The sequence below is a fragment of the Macrotis lagotis genome, chromosome 1 (assembly GCF_037893015.1).
Source record: "Macrotis lagotis isolate mMagLag1 chromosome 1, bilby.v1.9.chrom.fasta, whole genome shotgun sequence".
Lineage (NCBI taxonomy): Eukaryota > Metazoa > Chordata > Mammalia > Peramelemorphia > Peramelidae > Macrotis > Macrotis lagotis.
The window spans coordinates 398,733,636-398,752,972 of record NC_133658.1 but is presented as its reverse complement, the minus strand read 5'-3'; the positions used below and the strand labels follow the sequence as shown (position 1 = coordinate 398,752,972).

At 37.4% G+C, this 19,337-nt stretch overlaps 1 protein-coding gene across 1 annotated transcript in view; it reads right to left on the bottom strand.

Annotated features, from left to right (window-relative positions):
- GLRA1 (glycine receptor alpha 1) overlaps positions 1-19,337 on the bottom strand; it is an 80,452-nt gene that overhangs the window by 32,315 nt on the left and 28,800 nt on the right. Inside the window, exons 2-3 of the mRNA XM_074207574.1 lie at positions 19,083-19,213; positions 9,306-9,373 (exon numbers count right to left, since the gene is read on the bottom strand). Coding sequence (XP_074063675.1) covers positions 9,306-9,373; positions 19,083-19,213 — 199 coding nt within the window. The remainder of the gene's footprint in view (positions 1-9,305; positions 9,374-19,082; positions 19,214-19,337) is intronic.

Below are 19,337 nucleotides of genomic sequence, written 5' to 3'. Positions count from 1 at the left end.
TCTGAGAGTGGGAAAATGTTTGGAAAAATGCCTAATCTGGGCCTAGAAAAGTGAGATTGTCCATGATTACAAAGTGAAACATTAGGAGGTCTGCTAGGTTATTGCTCACAGACCAGCATTTAATACATACTAACTACTTGCCAGGCACTCTGTTAAGCATTGGGGGTACAAATACAAACAAATGAAAGATGGGAGTCTTGGAAAGAACTTACTAATGAGAGAAATGGAGCTAGCATGGCAGAGGAATGTTTCAGGAGTGAAGGTCATTGGCACTGAGGAAAGTTCCAGAATGAAAAGGCAGCAAAATCAGGATGACAAAGTCTAAAGGTGATGGTTCACAACTTGGGAGTCACCCCTGACTCTTTAGTCACTCACTCTACTTTTATCCAACACATTCCCATAGTCATCCATTTGTGAAGTTCTGCATTGCATCCCTTGGCTTGAATGTCACTGTCCTGCTTGAAAAATCTTCAGTGTCTCTCTATTATTTCTAGGCTAAAATATAAACTCTTTAGCCTGGTCTTTAAACCCCTGTACAATCTGGCTTAAATCTACTTTTTCAGTTTGATTTTGTATTACTTTCATTCCCATATTCTAAATTGCTGTCAATCTGGGATTAGTGACTACTAATTGTTTTCAGAACTCAACATGCCATCTCTTGCTTTTGTGTACTTGCTCAGGCTGGCCACATGGCTGGAATGAACCCTCATGTGCACAAGTCATTCAATTAATCAATTAACCAGTCAGTGATTATTTATTAAATGCTTACTATATATGTGCCAGTCACTGTGCTGGTGGTCTAGTTAGGAATACAAAGACAAAATAATGAGAGTCATTCAAACTTCTTAAGAAGTTTACATTTTATTGGAAGAATCTAAGTATATGTGTAAGTTTATACAGGTTAAATATTAATGAATACAAGGTAGTTAAACATGAATTAGATTGTGGGGATCAGGAAAGGCTTCATATAGAAGGTGGTGCCTGAGATGAATCATGAAGGAAGAGAGGGATTCTATGAGGTAGAGGTGAGGAGCAAGAACATGAAGAAAGGAAGGCTATTTTAAGGAACAGTAGAGGGGTAGGTTTGGGATAAAAGATAATAAATTCTGTTCAGGTCAAATTTTAGATGTTTATGGGACATCATGCTGATCAGCTCTGCCCTCTAAATCCTTATCTTCCATCAAGTCTCTGCTTAGAAGTTCACAATTTTTGTGGATACTTTCCTGATACATCTCTCTAATTGTACTTACTCACTCTAAAAATTATTTACTTATTTGTGATTATGTTGCATCCCCTCAGGAGAATGAAAGTCTTAGAAGTCAGGGACTCTTTTTGTTTTGACTTTATGTTCCAAGGGCTTACTTAGCACAATGCATTGCACGTTCTAATTATATGATTAATTACATTACATAAACAGTGCCATCTCAGAAGTTGGACAAGGGAGCAACACCCCAGGCCTAGGTTCTTTGCTTCCACTAAAAGAGTGTAACACTGTTTTAGTGACCTGAGTATAGCAGCAAGAAATAGAAGCAGGAGAGCAGAGATACAGTATTGCTTAGAAGATGATATATGCTATAATTTGTATGGTTTATTTGTGTTTTGTTTGACAGATACAGTACCTATGTGTTGAATTAATTTAAGGGACCTTAGAACTTTGAACACAGAACTTCAAAACTGGAAGGGCCCTAAGAACATAGTATTTAGAATGTCAGAGTTGTAAGGAACTTCAGAAGATATATAGGCTTAATCTCTCAAGCAATAGAGGTCTAGAATTGTGAGTTGGTCAAGATTTTGATGGGACTGGATTTGTGCTGTTATTGATGGAATGAATTCCTAATTTCCAAACTTTCTTTACAAATGTAGATAGGCACTGACTTGATAACTTATGATTTTAGAGAGATGTCTAGAATACTGAGGTTTAAAGTGTAAGTTGTTGTCCCTCTTGATTTTTGCTAAGTTTGTTTGTGGAAATAGGTAGACACACAAATGGTTCTGAAGATTTGAGAGGTAGGACTTCAGCTAAAAAGAATTGAGAAGACCCTAAAGAGAATAACTCCCATGTTAAAATAAAATACTGAGGATAAAAATGTATCATTTTCCAGATGCTAATTTCTACATAACTTCTATAAACTCTTTGAGATTGAAACTGGGAAATCCTGGTAACTATAATATGACTATGAGAATGTTACATGTGGTTTATTTGTGTCATGTCTAATAGAATTTTATTTCTCTTTCTGAAATAGAAGTGAGTCATTTCATACCAGGAGGCCCTGCATGGAGGTGAGGAATCAGTGAATGATTGGATTACAAAGATGTTGTAGAAGGAAGAAGAGCAGAAGAAGCAACAGCTTTGACCAAACTTCAACTGGGACCAGTTGAGAGGAGGAAGACAGGTTTTGCAGCTGCTGCTGGGAACTGATTTAATTCAAGGAAAGCACTGCTGTTTGAAAGAGTTGATTAGAGTAATAATGCTTTTTCTAGAATCTGGTTGGAAGGAAATAATCCTCTGTCATGTGAAAACTTTGAAAGATACAAACTCCTCAGTGGTTTATCTACTTTGCTCCTTATTGTCATTTCATGGTTTGGGACAGGTTGAGGATCCCCTCAGAGCCTATTGAATAGACTTGAATAGTTCTAGTTTCCCTGATTTAGGGGAACTGTTTTTACTTAGAGAAAGATGCCTTAGATGTTGGCCAGGTGAGAAAATCTGAATAGGTTTGTTTGCTTCAGGCCTAAGTTCTCTGTTTTCACTAAAAGAGCATAATGCTGGTGCAACTGTGCCCAGGAGAGCAGAGAGGAACAGAAGAAGTATGGGCTTGCCTGGAAGCTGATGCATGTTACAGATTATTATTTAAAGTTAAAAAAGACATCAAGGCCTGTAGTCCAAAATTGTGAGTTGGCCTGGGCACATGGGCTTTCCTATGCATGTAGTTGCTTGCTAGTTTTCTACAAGTTTGTGCCCATCCTCCTGTGTTCCCATCCTCCTGTGTTCCCCTCCTCTTGCCCCAAGAGGTAATGTATTAGTATGACACTGGTGTGACACCCAGGTATATATGGGTGGGTTGTTCTACTTATTCTTGCTTTTGCCTTCTCATTCAATGTTTCATGATTAAGAATTAATGGTATCATCCTGACTGGGGGAGGTTCAAGACCAATAGTTGGGAGCTGAATATCACTATTACTTTTTTTTTATTAGCTTTTGTTTTATTTTTTCCAATTTCATGCAAAGATAGTTTTCAACATTCATCCTTTTGCAAATTTTTGGGTTCCATATGTATATAAATATTTCTACCATATCAGGGATACCTCTAGAACCTTGAGAGTGAGCTGCCTCTTCTAGGGAACCATCCTAACCTGCCAACATTAGTCTTGGTGAGATAAGCAAGTCCATCTCTGTTCAGGGAAAGAGAACATTTGAGGCTTGATGGTGCATCTTGTAAGATATATATATAATTGATTTGCCCGTGGTGACTCAGCAAGTATATATTAAAAGTGGAACTTGAATCTAGATCTGCCTGATTCCAAAATCAATTCTTTATTTATTGCAATTCACTATCTTTCACAGAATGAAATGGGAAGAAATAATATTTGAATCCAAGTCTTCTGACTCTAAGTTTAGTAGTCTTTCTACTATCCTTTCCTACTAATGAATATTGTAATATTCAGTTTGACAAATATATATCAATTGCCTACCATGTACAGAGAATAGTTCTAGGTGCTAATGTAGATAAAGAGTTTAGGTAAAACATGCCCCCTGACTTAATGGAGTTCTTAATCTAGTAAGGGAATGTAATAGATTCACAGACATATAGATACATACATAGAAACTGCTAGAATACAAAATCATACCTGAAGTAGTGCTTAAGACATTGTAAACAAAGAGCTGAGTGAAAAAGGAACACTTGCCAGAATCATTGAATCTCAGAGCTAGAAGTGACTTTTGAGGTCACCTGGTATTTATAACACATATTTAGTTAAGTTTTTATTTAAAGAAGCCTACCTGGTATTTATAATACATGTTTAGTTGTGTTTATTAAAAGAAAGAATGAATGAATGAGCTTACCAGTTGATTGGTATCCATGTTTCCCATTAAAACAATAAAATATTACATTAAATTTTCTCAATCTCTTTATAGAGTAGTTGTTTTGCAGACCTTGAAGGATCAGTGTTTATATACCCATAAGGAGGGATTTGACAGCTGGTCAAATTTTTTTCATATTAAAATTCAGCCAGAATCCTTCAAATCTTTTTGAGCCCTCTGTGGTAAAACCACTATTTGAAACATTTTATGTTTGTGCCTTCTATGTTCTCCAAAGCTAATTGTTAGATGTTCAAAATGTAGCTTGGTGTGAAGGAGTTTTTTCCAATCTAGAAGGACCTGTGGTTAGTAGTCCAAATGAGGTCAAGGTCACAGGTTTTATCTATAGTTGGGCTAGTTAGTTTTGCTATTTTTGCTAGCTTCAGATTATACCTCTGGATACTTTTATCATCCTTGCATCTCATATAGAAACATAGAACTATCTAGATTATCAGAGCTAGGTGGAGATTTAGAAGGTGTCTAACCCAAGTCCCACCTAAGCAGGAAGTACCTCTACAATATCTTTGATGAATGGAAACCGAGTCTCAGCTTGAACAACTACAGTAATGAAGGCAAAGTAAAAGAAGTCTAATTTCTTTTTCATCTGATTTCTAAACTAACTCTGCATGAGGGACATCTATAGGTAAGAATAATCTTATGCCCTGTAAATGTAGAAAAGGGCAAGAATTTCACTGAGAACCCCACATCTAGGAGCTAGCTTTCAATTCTTGCCCTAACCCTCAGATTTCAGTCAGCTGCCACCAGTCCTTGGGCTTTTAATAAATTACCCCTCTTTCCAGAATGACCTTTCCTACTACCAACAAGCACTTACAGATCTTGATCCTATGGAGTGGGGCAAGAGATTCCAGGGGCAGGACAGAAAGAAAAAAGAAGAAATAGGCAGGTGTCTAAAAACTAATCATCTATTTGGAGAGACAAAGAAATGTCAAATAACTTAAGAACAACAGTACCATGTTAACTAGAGGTGAGTGGCAAAATTATATATTGAATATTAGAAACATGAGTATTAAGGGTATTGAATAAAGGAAAAATCAATTTAGGGTATGTTTTCTTCCTGGAGAAGGTAAACCATGACTGTAGTTTATGGATAGAGAGGAAAAGAGTTCTTGAGTAAAGTAAGATCATGGTATTTTGGAGCTGAAAGGGACCTTAGAGAGGATTCACTTGAACCCCTTTATTTTATAGAAGAAAAAAATGGGACATATAAACATAAGTGATCTTCCCAAGATCAAACAAGTGATGGAACTAAAACTAGAACCTAAATTTTCTGATATCTGGTGAGTCCTGCATGCCATATGATATAACATATCATATATGAATGAAAACAGACAAATTATCAGGGAAGGAAAGAAGACTTTCAAACCCACTCTCCACATAAAATTGAAAACCCTTTTCTCCCTGGATTGCCCTTAGTGAATATAAAGAGAACCCTGGTACTTCTAGAATACTGCTCATCTTCAATTTCTGTTTTACAATGGTTAAGCTTCTTTCCTAGGTATGGCCGCCTTTGTGCCCCTCATAAATTGGTTCTGTTATCAATATTTCCTAATTTCCCCTGAAGAGATTCTGAGTCTTGCACAATAATGTAAAATTTCCATTTTTAATAACACTTCAACTATTGGGAATGATTGTTTAATAGTAGCTATTATGTAAGTTTCAGAGGTAATCTCTCTCCATCTCCAGTTTCTTGTTGTTTTATCTTTGTTATTCAGGGAACTACCTTTTTCCTGGAAATTCCTACTCATTATAAGGGAAGGGGGTGGGTGGGTGGGGGGAGAAGGCAGATGGGACTCAAGAGCTATACTCACATATGAATCTAGCCAAAAAATCAAAAAATGCCTGGGGCTGGTTCTAAACAGGGGCGAACTCCCTCTCCCTTCCCATGTCTTGAACAACTTGAACCATCCCTTTCTGCTTCCTGTGGGAATAAAGACAAAGAAGCTCCCAACAGGGGTCCTTTTTCCAGGACACAAAAGATAACCTCATTTCCCAAAAGGAAGCTTAGATCCTGCTCTAACTAAAGGCAGTTAAATGGCAGTGAATAGAATGGCATGAAGTCTGGAATTCAAATCCAGGCTATATGAATACATTATCTTTCTTTCCCATGACCAATGGTTGATCCAGAGGCAGAGTCCATAAAGATATTCATAAACTCCTTCATTCTAACTACATAGAAATAGAACTCTGCCATCAATCCCCAATAAAATTGGGAGATGACAGGCAGGCTGGGAAATCTTTCCCCATGTCAATTTGTTGGATTGTTGACTATAGTTTATGAAACTGTTAGGACTGCTTATGGGTTGCCCTTCAGTGCTATTCTTGGATGGGGACTGGGACTACTCTGTGGGTGTAGCTCCAGATGTGAATGAATGAAAAAGAATTTACAAAGTGTTTTCTAAGTGGCAAGCCCTGAGCTAGAAATAGAAATAGTAAGAGGGTTGCTGTTCTCAATTCTTTTAGGGGAAAGCAGCAAACAGGAGGTTTCAGTTTCACATCAGATGGAAAGGCCCTGTGGTCTTGAAGGACAAGAGAAATGGCAATGCATCATCTTTAGTGTCATTTCCTTTAATAAACCATATCCATTTCTGATGTTGAACCATTTGATTGTTCCAAGAACTTTACTGGTGGAATTTCCTTTCAGTCTCTTTGGATTCTGAGGAGGTAGGAGATGCACCATCTGCAATAGCACATCTCCAAAAGAGTTATTTCTCTAGTCAGGAGCTTTCGGTCTAGGGTACATGGTCTTGTTTTTTTCTTTTTTAAAATGTATATTTGATAACTATTTCAATGGAATAGTTTTCTTTTGTTATTCTATATATTTTATTCATCAAAAACATTTTGAGAAAGGGTCTAGAGGCTTCACCAAACTGTCACTCCCAAATGTTCAAGAAACCATTGACCTAGTTGATTTCTGTGGGAGTAGTTTTGGAGCAGGACTGTGCCTGTTCTTATGCTTATTGGGCTTACTTGACCACCAGTAGCAACTGGTGAACAGTTGGCATAGGTGCTTCCGGGGATGGTGAGTCTTTCTCCCCAAGGGTTACTCCCCTGGATGATGCCTTTGGATGGTCTAGAAGCAAGGTTGGTGATTTGGGACAGGGGTACTTAAAAGAGAGGTTGTTTGCAAGCTGTCCTGCCTGTGTCCCTAAGTCAAATTCTCTGCTAAATAATTGCAAGTAGCAGGGCAATTAGGAAGGTTCTGGGACCATTGATCTTTAGAACATCTACAACAAAGCAGTGGCAGAAATATAGGATGTTCCAAAAGTTTTAGTCCAGTTTTAAGCTTTAGGAGCTTAAATTATTAGAGGGAAAGTATAGTAGCTTAAAACTGCAGTAAGACTTTTGAGCTGTGCTATATTGGATCTCTATGCTAGTTATAGACATTGAAGAAACTTTCTTCTTTGCATGTGGCCACAACTTTCCAAATATGGCTTGAGAGAGACACAACCATTTATGGAGGACAGGGATTTGTTAGTAATAAGAGCTAGCATTTACATAGTGCTTTACAAATATTAACCCATTTGATCCTTACCACAATCCTGGGAGGTAGGAGCTTTTACCCCCATTTTATAGAAAGGGAAACTGAGGCAAATAGAGGTTAAGTGACTTGTGCAAAGTCACATGCTAGTGTCTGAACTTCCCATCTCCAGGTCCAGGGCTTTTTTCACAGCACTATCTAGCTGCCTCTCACCTTTGTTATTGTTGTTCTTTCATCTTGGAAATCCCAGCACCTAACAGGTCTTGCACTTGATAGAAGGGGCTTAATAAATGCTTGCTGGAATCGGTGAAGAGGAAGGTTGCAAGGACTGAAATCATCATCTTCACTCTGATTTGACTAAGCCAAGCTGAATAAACCAGTGTCCTCATTAGAAGAGAGTTGTGAGACATTCAGGTTTCAAGGAATTTACTTTTTTGTTTAGAAAAGAATAAGTTCTCACTAGAGCAGGGTTTATTTAAATGGTCTTAAAATGTTCTTTGAACTTGGCCATTCAGAGAAAGACAGGACAATTTATAAACAAATTGATTTTTGTACATAGCCTATACCATCAGAATAGATTACTGATTCAGCAATCCAATCTCTTTCTCTGTCTCTGTCTCTGTCTCTCTGTCTCTCTGTCTCTCTCTGTCTGTCTCTCTATCTCTCTCTGTGTTTTGTGTATGTGTGTGTGTGTGTGTGTGTGTGTGTGTGTGTGTAAGGGGGGGGTGAAGAAGGCATAATGGTGAATTGCTTTGTTTTCAAACTTGATACAGGTTGTCTCTAACCCCAAAATCATGGTCTGGAGTCATCAACAATTTGCAGCTACTTCAATGATCATTTGAATCAATAGTTCATCACTGGAGCTCCATGCTCAACTTACAAAAGTCAAAGAAACAGGATATTTCTATCAATGTAGCTGAATATTGTATTAACTTATTGAACTTTTCTTTCAGGTTTTTGCAAGGCAAATGGGGTTAAGTGGCTTGCCCAAGACCACACAGCTAGGTAATTATTAAGTGTCTGAGACCGGATTTGAACCCAGGCACTCCTGACTCCAAGGCTGGTGCTTTATCTACTACACCACCTAACTGCCCCTAACTTATTGAACTTTCAATCCAACTTCTTGGCTATGAGGTTGTAGGATTTAGAGAGATTTACAGAGTTAGAAACTGAGTCTTAGAGAGGAAAAAAGGTCATGCTCAGGACTACACAGAGAGTAAATTAACAAAAAAGGATTTGTACCTAATCTTCTACTTTTAGATTCAATATTCTTTCCCTATACCATGAGCTCTTTTTTCACATGAGCAGTTATATAGCCATCTCTCTACAATCTTTCACTTTAGTATTTTAATATTTGAACCAAAGAATTAGACTTTACATTTTCCAATCTTTAAAGTTGATAGCTCTACTTTATTGTTTCACCTTGTTAGGATCTTGGTGGAGACTTATTTTGCTATCTGGAATGTTAGTTATTCCTCTGAGCTTCATCTCTTTTGCATAGTTGAGAAATGTGCTATCTATTCCTTTATCCAAGTTACTAATGAAAGTATTGAACAGGTCAAGATCAATGAGAAGACCCTATTGAAATCCCCTCTCCAATAACTTCTGATTCTCTGTCACTTTTGGGAGACCATATTGGAAGTTTTATTGTAGTAACATATATTGTTATTTGTTGTAGTAAGATATATTGCCTATATTGGGAAATAGCAAGAACTTTATATAACTTACCATAGTTGTTTCAGCAATGGAGCCAAAACTATTGATGAATATGTTGCAGCTCACATTGACTGGGGGACCTAAAAGTCAAGAAAGATAGAAATTAATGTTTCACCTCAATGTTGTCAACCCAAACTATGACTCCACAACCATGTGGAGACCCTCTTGCAATTTTTATCCAGTTCTCTAGTCTTAACTTACACTATTAACTTTTAACAGTCTATGTTCTCTGTTCTAAGATATCTTCTATTTTAAAATTATCTCTTGTGTATTCTACTTTCCACTTTGATGACTTATGTTCTGTATTTTAAATCATGTTCTAGATCTAAATTTTTGTTCTATGGTTAAGGTTTCTTTCAGCAAGAGTTCCCCTTATGTTCCGTGAGGTATGACTCCATGATTTTTTTCTAGATTACAAGCTCCATGAGGCCAAGATTCATGCCTTTTTCTTTAATCTCTCACTTCTAAGTGTAGTACTCTGCACTAGAGTGAATGCTTATAATCATTAAATTTGTTGGATTGTTGACCTGTCCCTCAGATTGGGACTTCTCCTTAGGAGATCTTGGGATTCCTTTTCTTCTTAAGTACCTTCAATTCTTCCCTGCTGCTTTCCTGATGTGCATCATTTTTTTTTTTTTTTTGGTCCAGGTGCCTGGTAGAGAGGGGCTAAATTGGGATGTGCATTCATTAAGACAAAATGATTCATTACCCCACCATATGGTCCCTTCCCCAAACTGCATCAGATGCCTTCTAATTTGCGGCTGAAATGTAGTCACGATGCAGAATTTGGAGGCCATCTTGGGAATCATGATGTACTTCTTTTGAACTTATGAACTGCAGTGGATTGTTTGCTATGGGGTTGATAGGAATTGTCTGAAGAAGAACTGGGAGTAAGTCTTAAGGATTGTCAACAAGGAACTATCAAAGGACTTGTAAGTTTTTTATATTCTCTAGAGATGTAAGGGGATAGAAGTTGGACTAGGAATACAAGAAAAATCCTTGTCTTAGCTCAAACATAGGGAGAGAAAACAGACATATTTAAATCAAGAAACCTTTATTTATTACTCACTATGTATTATGTAACATGAAAAGGGCTAAGGAGTTAAAGAAAAAGCAAAAACAGACTTTGCATTAGAGAATTTTATATTTTTTTCTTCAACTTATCATCATCCTTTATTTTCCCTTTCTATGCTCCAGTCTTAGAAGTTTCCTTTCTCTCTTTGTTTTTTTTTTACAATTGAAATTTTATTTTATTTTTCCAATTATATGCTATGGTAGTTTTTCAACATTCATCCATTTGCAAATTTATGAGTTAAACATTTTTTCTGCTACTCTCCCTTCCCTCTGTCCCCCCCCCACCCCCACAGTCTGGTAAAATTTGTACATATACATTTGTGTTAAACAAATTTACATAATAGTTATTTTGTGTGAGAGAGGAATTAGAACTAAGGAGAAAAAAAGAAAACCATGAGGGAGGAAGGTAAAACATAAGAGAAATTTTTAAAAAGTAAACATAGTATGCATTCAGATTCCATGGTTTTCCCTCTGGGTGTGGATGGCTTGTCCATAGCAGGTCTCTCTGGGTTGTCCTTGATCTCTGAACTTCTAAGAGGAGATGTATCCACCATAGTTGAAGATTTTACATTCTAATGGGGAAGACAATAGGTACTTTAAGATACAGATTCTAACAACTGTGGTAAAAGGGAGCAGGAAACTCCTCCAGCAGAATACCACTTGAGCTGAGATTTTAAGGAAGTCAAGTATTCTAAGAATATTCTAAGTATGTTAGTAGAGCTTTCAAGGTTTGGCGGGGAGTTTCTGTGTGAGGAACAGCAAAGAGGTCACTACAACTGGTTGTAGAATATAGAGAGGAGAGTAATGTGTGAGAAGCGTAATGTGGAGAGTAATGTGTGAGAAACTTTAAATGACAGAAATTTATATTGTAGCTTACTGGTTAGAGGGGCAGATAGGTGACCCAGTGGACAAAAAATTGAGCCTGGAGTCAGGAAGCCTCATCTTTCTGAGTTCAGATTCAGCCTCAGATATTTCTAGCTATGTGACCTTGGACAAATTACTTAACCCTGTTTGTCTTGATTTCCTCATCTGTAAAATAAGCTAGAGAAGGAAATGACAAATCACTCCAGTATTTTTGCCAGGAAAATTCCAAAAGGAATCATGAAGAATTGTACATAACTGAAAACCAACTAAACAACAGGGAACCACTGGAGTTTATTATGTAGGTAGGTGATAATCAGATCTTTTTTCTTCAAGAAAAATTTGACAACCATATGGAGGATGGAGTAGGTTAGAAAAAAGCTATTGATCAATAGTAAAACAACAGATTGATGTAAGGATGGATGTTGTTAACAATATAGGATTGTTGCTAAAATAAAAAATAGGACAGTATGTAGAAATCAGATTAAGACAATGCTGTAGGACTCTGGAGAAGATGGAGATCATCCTAGATTGGAATTGTCAAGGAAAACTTTTTGGAAGAAGCAGTAATTGAAAAGTAGTAATTTTAGCAATTTAAACTAGACCTTCAAAGAGGAGAGATAGGATTGGGAAAGGTCAATGAAAGAGGTTAGGAATTAAGGGCTTGGGGGAGACAGTTCCATAGGAAAGTAGAAGGATTCTGAAAGGCGAGCAAGTGAGTGAAACATAATTGTCAGAGGTAGAGGGGACTTCAGGACATAGAATATCATGTTGATGGAGAAATATCTGTCTAGTTTTCTTTAAGAAAATATTATTTATGCTTATCTCATATTTTCTGGGGGCTTCCTCTGAACAAGATTATTCAGCATAAGCCCTTCCCACATATAAATTCCCTCCAATTATTTGATGTAAATCCATTGTTAAATGTAAATTTTCCAAGATAAGAACAACCTCAGTCCATCCCTCTACCCCTCCTCCAACTTTCTGCCTCTCAGACTTCCAAAATGGTACCTGAACTCAATCATGTAGGGGTTGTGTCACCCTTTGATTCCCTTTTTCCTGACTTTTCCCTGCACAGAAAGTGGCCAAGACTATAAAAGTTTGCCCACATTCCCCTCAAGGCTGGACTCACTCACTCACTCACTCACTCACTCACTCACTCACTCACTCACTCACGTCTAAGCCCAGCCATTTCTTATGACTGTTTTCCTTTCCTCTTTTCATCAAGCATTCTTGTTTCAACCTTTGCTATTCAGCCTGTCTTTGAGTAGCTTGTAGTTTCTCCAGATGAAATTTAATCTGTGACCTCTGCAGGCCAGTGAATTAAAAAAAGTGGGCACTAATATACATGAACTTTGCAGGCTTGTGAGTTAAAAAAAATCCTGAGCTTTTACACCTCTGGGGTCAGGTGTGAGTTTACTTCCAAGAGCCCTGATCTTTGGAATGACACCTCTCATTCCCCTGTCACAAATCACAGTTGTATAACTTAGTCTCATTTTTACAGAGAAGCAAATTGAGACCAGAGGAGGGAAGTAACTAGCTGAGTTTACAGCAAATTAGTGGCAGATCTAAAATAGAACTAAGACTTATGGACCTTCAAGAGGAGTCTGGAGGTCTATTAGGATATATGAGGAGCATTTGTGTTCCTTCTTGTATTAACAGTATGAAATGTGGGAATTTGGTCCATTACAATTGACAATCCATGTCAAAACAAACTCTATCATCCCAAACTTCCAAAACTTTATGTTCTACAGTAGGAAGGGCTCTTGAAACTTAATCCATACAATCACCTCACTTTACATAGGAAGGAGCTCAGAGAGAAAATGATTCAATTCATTTTTTAACTAATGACATTATGTGTCAGCCATTGTGCTTTGGAGATTCAAAGTAAAGCAAAGTTAGTGGTGGGATAAGGAGGACTCTGGGTTATCTGGTTCCCAGACTAGTTTTCTTTTGTCAGAGAGGTTCTCTAGTTTGCTTTCTCCCAAGAAATCTGAGCCTTTTGTCTTCACAAAGAGCCACCTTCATTTGCATTAAGAAGTCCTCCTGAATTACTATCAGTTTTACTGAACCCCACCCCTAGAGTGTGATTGTCTGCCTGTGATTGGATCTTGATTTATGTATGGGAAAGGAAGCCAGTAAACCAACCCCATGGGAAGGTGCAGTTCATTGAAATAAATCTGAAATTAAATTATACCAAAGAAAATTACAAACCGTCAGCCTTTGGCCAAAGGATAATGTATAGATTTCATTAAATATTAAAGTTTAATTTTGCTTCTGTGAATGCATTTGTGCTAGGGTGGGGCCTCTGGGCCTGAGATGCTTTCTGAAGGGCTACCGCTATCTGTGTAGAGCTACCCTCTTCCTCTCACCTAGTCTACCTCTATGAACTGAAGCTGTCCAGTGATTAATTGCTCCTTGGAGCTTTTCACCTCCCATCTCTGTGTTAATCACAGAATGGCACCAAGAGTCAGGGTCAAGAGAGGGGTGTCAGAGAGAGTAGTGGCTAAACAAGAAGGGTTGAAAAGAAATAGTCAGCATAGCATTTTAGAATGAAAGAAATCTTAAAATATAGCATATTAGAGTGGAAAGGGACCCTTAGCACAAAGAATGTCAGTGCTGGAAAGGGACCTTAGAATGTAGAATGTCAGAACTGGAAGGAAACTAATGTAAGAATTAGAAGTAACCCAAGAACATAGATTAGTAGAATTTAGAGATCTGTTAATCCTAATCCTCATTTTACACTTGAGGAAATAAAGGATCTGAGTAGTGATTTGACTTACCCAAGGTCTCACAATAGACTAATGTTGGAGTTAGAACTTGAACTCAGGTTTCCTAATCTGTTTCCCCTTAGATTTGACTAGCATATGAAATGGACTATATTAGACAGGTCACTTAGGAAAGTTTTGGAGGATAAGAGAGGTGAGCATATATTAGGAAAGCTGTTACCAAATCCTATGGTCAGGTTTTGGTCTAGGGTCAAGAGAAAAACTAAGGAAGGCTCATTAAATCAATTAGGCAAGTTTAGAGAAGTCCTTTCCAGAGAAACATTTGTTAAACTTCAAATAGGGAATCCTATAACTAGTTTGGTTAAACTTAGGTCATCGGGGAAGAACATATTCTAAAGACAAAGGGAAAGCAAGGGCTATTTGACAATGGTTGTAGCAAAATCTATATCCTGACCTTCTTTGCCTTACTTAGATTTGCCACAGCCCTAGAGGGAGAAAACCAATCATGAGCATTATAAAACTTTTTGGTGGTGATGTAGGGTGGGGTGGTGAGTCAGGAACAAAACATAGTTCAGTAATCTCCATATCTGCTCTTTATGGGTATGCAAGAATTAGAAGGGACTCTAGAGATGATCAAATCCAGTACCCCTTTCCTTAATTTTACAGATGAAGAAGCTGAGGCTTGTGAAAAGGAAGGTCATTTATTATTGTTGTTGTTGATCCTCTGTTTTTTTTTTTTTTTTTTTTTTTTTTAGGTTTTTGCAAGGCAAATGGGGTTAAGTGGCTTGCCCAAGGCCACATAGCTAGGTAATTATTAAGTGTCTGAGACCAGATTTGAACCTGGGTACTCCTGACTCCTGGGCCGGTGCTTTATCCACTATGCCACCTAACTGTCCCCCTGATTCTCTGTTTTCAAAGAGGACCAAAGACATTACAGGTAAAGTCTTGACTTGCTTGTGGTTTGTATTCAAGTGAGGCAGAGTTGTACAAAGTCATCAACTTCACTCTCTCTCTTCCTGAGTCATTGAAGTCCAGTGTCAGATCAAAAGTCAAGAAGACTGGTGTTGGCCTGGATATCTTTGATGTTTTATCAAGCTCTAAGCACTCCACAATGCCACCATCATGGCTGTTGGAATAAATTGTTTTCATCTGCCCATTCTGCAGGGAGAAGCCTTCAATTACTTGGAGTAGACATCCCTCATAACTTGCTGTCAGGTTTTCGATCCATTGGTTACTCTCAACCTGGTTTAGCCAATTTACCTAGATAATTTTACTGGGGTGTAACTGTTACCTATAATAGAGCTTTTTAGAGTCACAGAAGAGAGCTGAATAACATGTAGACACCAAAGGTGGATGATCAGCTTTGAAAAGGACTTGGCAAGCCCTCATACCAGAGGTGCTAGTCCTCCTGAACATTCTATACACTCCAAAGCCATCAAGGGAGTTAGTGGCAGAGTTGGGGACAAAATCTCAAATTTCTTGAGTCTTAGTCTAGGACTTTTCCCATGACATAATACAGCAATAAGTGAAGTATAGCCTTAACAATTTCATCTCCTAGTATCAGATTCTTCAAGTCTGAAGGAAGCCCAGAAGTCACTAGTCCAACCTATAACTCCATGCAGCAATTTCCTTTACATCTTCCCTGACTGGTAGCTATCCAGTCTATGGTTAAACCTGTCCACTAAGATGGGGGAGAGATCCCAATACCTCCTGAGATAATTGATCATAGGATAGATCTAATAGGAAGGAATTTCTTATTTTGGAATGTGGGCTTCCCCTTCCCCATCCCTCCTCCATAACTTTCCTCATATCCTTGACCAGAATGAATCTATGTATGTACCAGAGGTTTAACCTAGCTTATGGACAATAGCCTGGACTTGAGTAGGTGCCAAGAATAAGGGTTTCCATTTAACTAGTTTCAGGAGAGACCAGATGCATCATCCCATCTGCTGCCTCAAGCTATTTAAATTAAGCTCTACTCTATTGTTTGCTTCTCACTGGAGCAAACAGACTTGGAATCAGGAGCTCTGACTTTTGAGTCCTGCCTCCAGCAATGTTTAAAACCCAAAGGAATAAATGTCTAATGGTACAATTTCAGACATTACCAAGGGTGATAGTTTGGGGTAAAGAGGAATGTTAGAAGTCCTTGAATCTCTTGATAGCCATGTAGTCTGTCCTGGCATTGGACAAGGTACTTCTAGGGAAAGGCACTGTATAAATTCAAGGTCAAAAAACCCCAACACAGTGATTTTTTGAACTCTCTTTCTCCTCTGAACCTATCTTTTAGAGATATTTCATAGATTAATAGACTGTCAGAGCTAAAAATGGCTTTATAATATAGAAAGCCATTTAAAGAGTATTTAATACCTTCCCACCCTTTTTTAAAAAAGGAAATTTAGAGAAAGGAAATGGCTTGTTCAAGGTCACATAAAATAAGAGGCAGAATCCGGATTCAAACTCAGGCCTTCTGATTCTAGATACAGTACTTTTCACATTAAACTATGTCAAAAATCAGAGGTAGAAGGAATTAAAAAAATCAATCAGATATGGATAATATCTTACAACCTAGAATTTAGATTATCAGAGCTTGAAAGGACTTTAGAACATTGAACATCATCACCTGGAGCCTGGAATCCCAAGAGGCTTTCCTTCTATTTCTTCTCTGTTTCAATCCTTCCTTAATACTAATATCAGACGTAATAGATTCCTTATATCTTCATTTATTTGTATCATTCTTCAGTTCAAATATCTTCAATCCCTATTCCTTCTTTAATGAACAATCTCATTAACAAATTGCAATTCATTTATGCTTTCTACTCTGTATAGTTCTTACTCATATTCTCTTATCAATCCTCCATAGAAGGTCTATCCAGTGTACTGAAGCTTTTACTTTAGGACCTTTCTATATTTTATCAATATCTCTTTTTCTAATCTTATATTTTCTTCTTGATGATATCTCTCTATCTCTTTTTTTTTTAGGTTTTTGCAAGGAAAATGGGGTTAAGTGGCTTGCCCAAGACCACACAACTAGGTAATTATTAAGTGTCTGAGGCTGGGTTTGAGCTCAGGTACTCCTGACTCCAGGGCTAGTTCTCTATCCACTGGGCCACCTAGCCACCCATTGATATTTCTTTAAAGCATTTCTTGCACATAAGAAATATATTTGTGCCCACCATGAATCTTTACATTGTCATTAGCATCATTCAAAAATAATTGACTAATTCAATGAATTGGCCACTCAACTCTATGGCAGTCTCATTTTCATTCATTTGGTTTCCTCCCCTATGAATTGGTAGGCCTATCTCCTGAATTATTTTTGATTTTATTGAAGAGGCCTGTAATGATTAATATAATCAACACAATATTATCTATACACAAGAGAAGCTAATAAAATTTCACTGTTTCTAGGAGTTTTTCCATTAGAACCTTGGGATCCTAAAGTCATCTATTCAATTTTCCAGTTTTATAAATGAAGAAAGATTAAATGATTTGCCTAAGTTGATACAAATATATAGATGTTAAATAGGAAAGTCAGGATTTGAACCCAAGTCCTCAAACTCCAAATCCAATTCTTTTTCTTTCTCTCCTTTTTTGGAGGAGGAGGTATAGACTTGTAATATAATGGAAAATGCTCTGACTCAGGTCAAAAGAATATAGGGTTCTATGTTTAAATCTTGTTTCTAAAGCTTACTAAATATGTGACCATAAGAAAGTCACATAATCTCTTTGGGCCTTAGTGTTTTAATCTGTAAAATGAGTGAGTTGGATTAGATGTCCAGCCTCTAGTTCAACCTAGAATGAGCCCAGAGATTTTATCTAGCTCTAAGTTTATGATGTTGTGATATAATGATTTATCTTTTGTTCATATTACTATTATTCTAGTTATTCTTCCCACCAAAAGAAACCTCCCTTATAACACAGAAGTATAGTGTCTAGTTAATTATATCTAAATATAGTAGAACAAATCAACATATTGTCCAATGCATGCTTCATTCTGTACTATAGTTCATCACTTTTTTTTGCTCAGCGTTAGGAGGCATTTCACATAGTCCTCTAAAGTCACTATTAGTCTCCAGTGCTATCCTTTGCACCATACTTCCTCTGTCTTAGGCAGGAGTCCTCCTTCAGTGTCAGCGGTGAACACTTTTAATGAGCATGCATTTCCATGTTTTATGTCTTTTATATACTTAGATGATCATTGAACAAAATTAACTCCATAATTGCAGGGATCTTGTATTATCAAGGAATCTTTATTGTCAGTTAAACAAAATTCAAGGTTTGTTGTCTAAAATTCAAGACTCTAAAAGCCAATTCCATTTTTGCATTCTATCTTAATCTTCTATTGCTTTTCTTTATGCAATTCCTGCTTCAGTCAAAATGTATCATTTTTTGTTCCCCAAACACATTCTGGGTGTTCCTGTCTCTTTGCCTTTGTTCATGTTTTATCTCCCTTTGGTTGATATTTCCCTTTTTTTCTCTTACCTACTGAGTTTTGACTCATCCTTTAAATGCCACCTCCTCCATGGGGTCCTCCTTAATCCCCCAGTTTGTAAAGATCTTTTCCCTCTCCAGATTTTATATAGCATATTGCATTGTGCATCTCTAATGCACTTAAACAATATTTTTATTACTTTTTTGAGTTTGTGTTTCTCTTCAATTTCATTATGATGAAAGAGAAGATATCTTATTAAAACTTTGATATCCTCTAGCACCTAGCACAGTGTTCTCTTCACATAGCAGGCATTTAAATATTTATTTAAAGTTTGAATAAATGAACACAGACTGTTCAGGTTGTAAGGAATATTAACAAAAAAAGAACATGGAATGTTCGAGTTTGAGAGGACATTAAAAAATAGAATACAGGACTTAGAGCTTTAGAGCTTGAAGAAACTTTAGAAAACAGAGCATCCAAGCTGGAATGATCCTTAGAGGTCATTAAGTTCAACCCAATTTTACAGAAAAGGAAACTGAGGCCCAGAGAGGTGAAGTGTGTTACAGAGTTGGGCTTAAAATCTAGATCTTCTGATTCTTAGTACTAGGCTCTGTCCATTATAACAAAAGACTTCTATTAAATAAAGGGGAAAACGGTAAGGGATCAGGAGAAGAAAAAAGGAGGATGTTGTACCTTTAAAATTAGGTCTGATCCTGGCATCATATCCTGAGGTTCTCCCCATCAGTTTATCCAGAAAATCTGAGGGAGACATTGGCTTGGGTGCAGAACGGGCAGCAGCCTCAGCTTCCTTGGAAGCAGCCAGACTAGGGGAGGAGAAAGGAAAAGAAAGATTAGTTACCAGTGTGCCCCCACTTTGCTAGGAGTGTTTCCCTAGAGGCCTATTTCACAGCTGAGGGATGTAACACATACCTCTCTGGCTTCTTAATA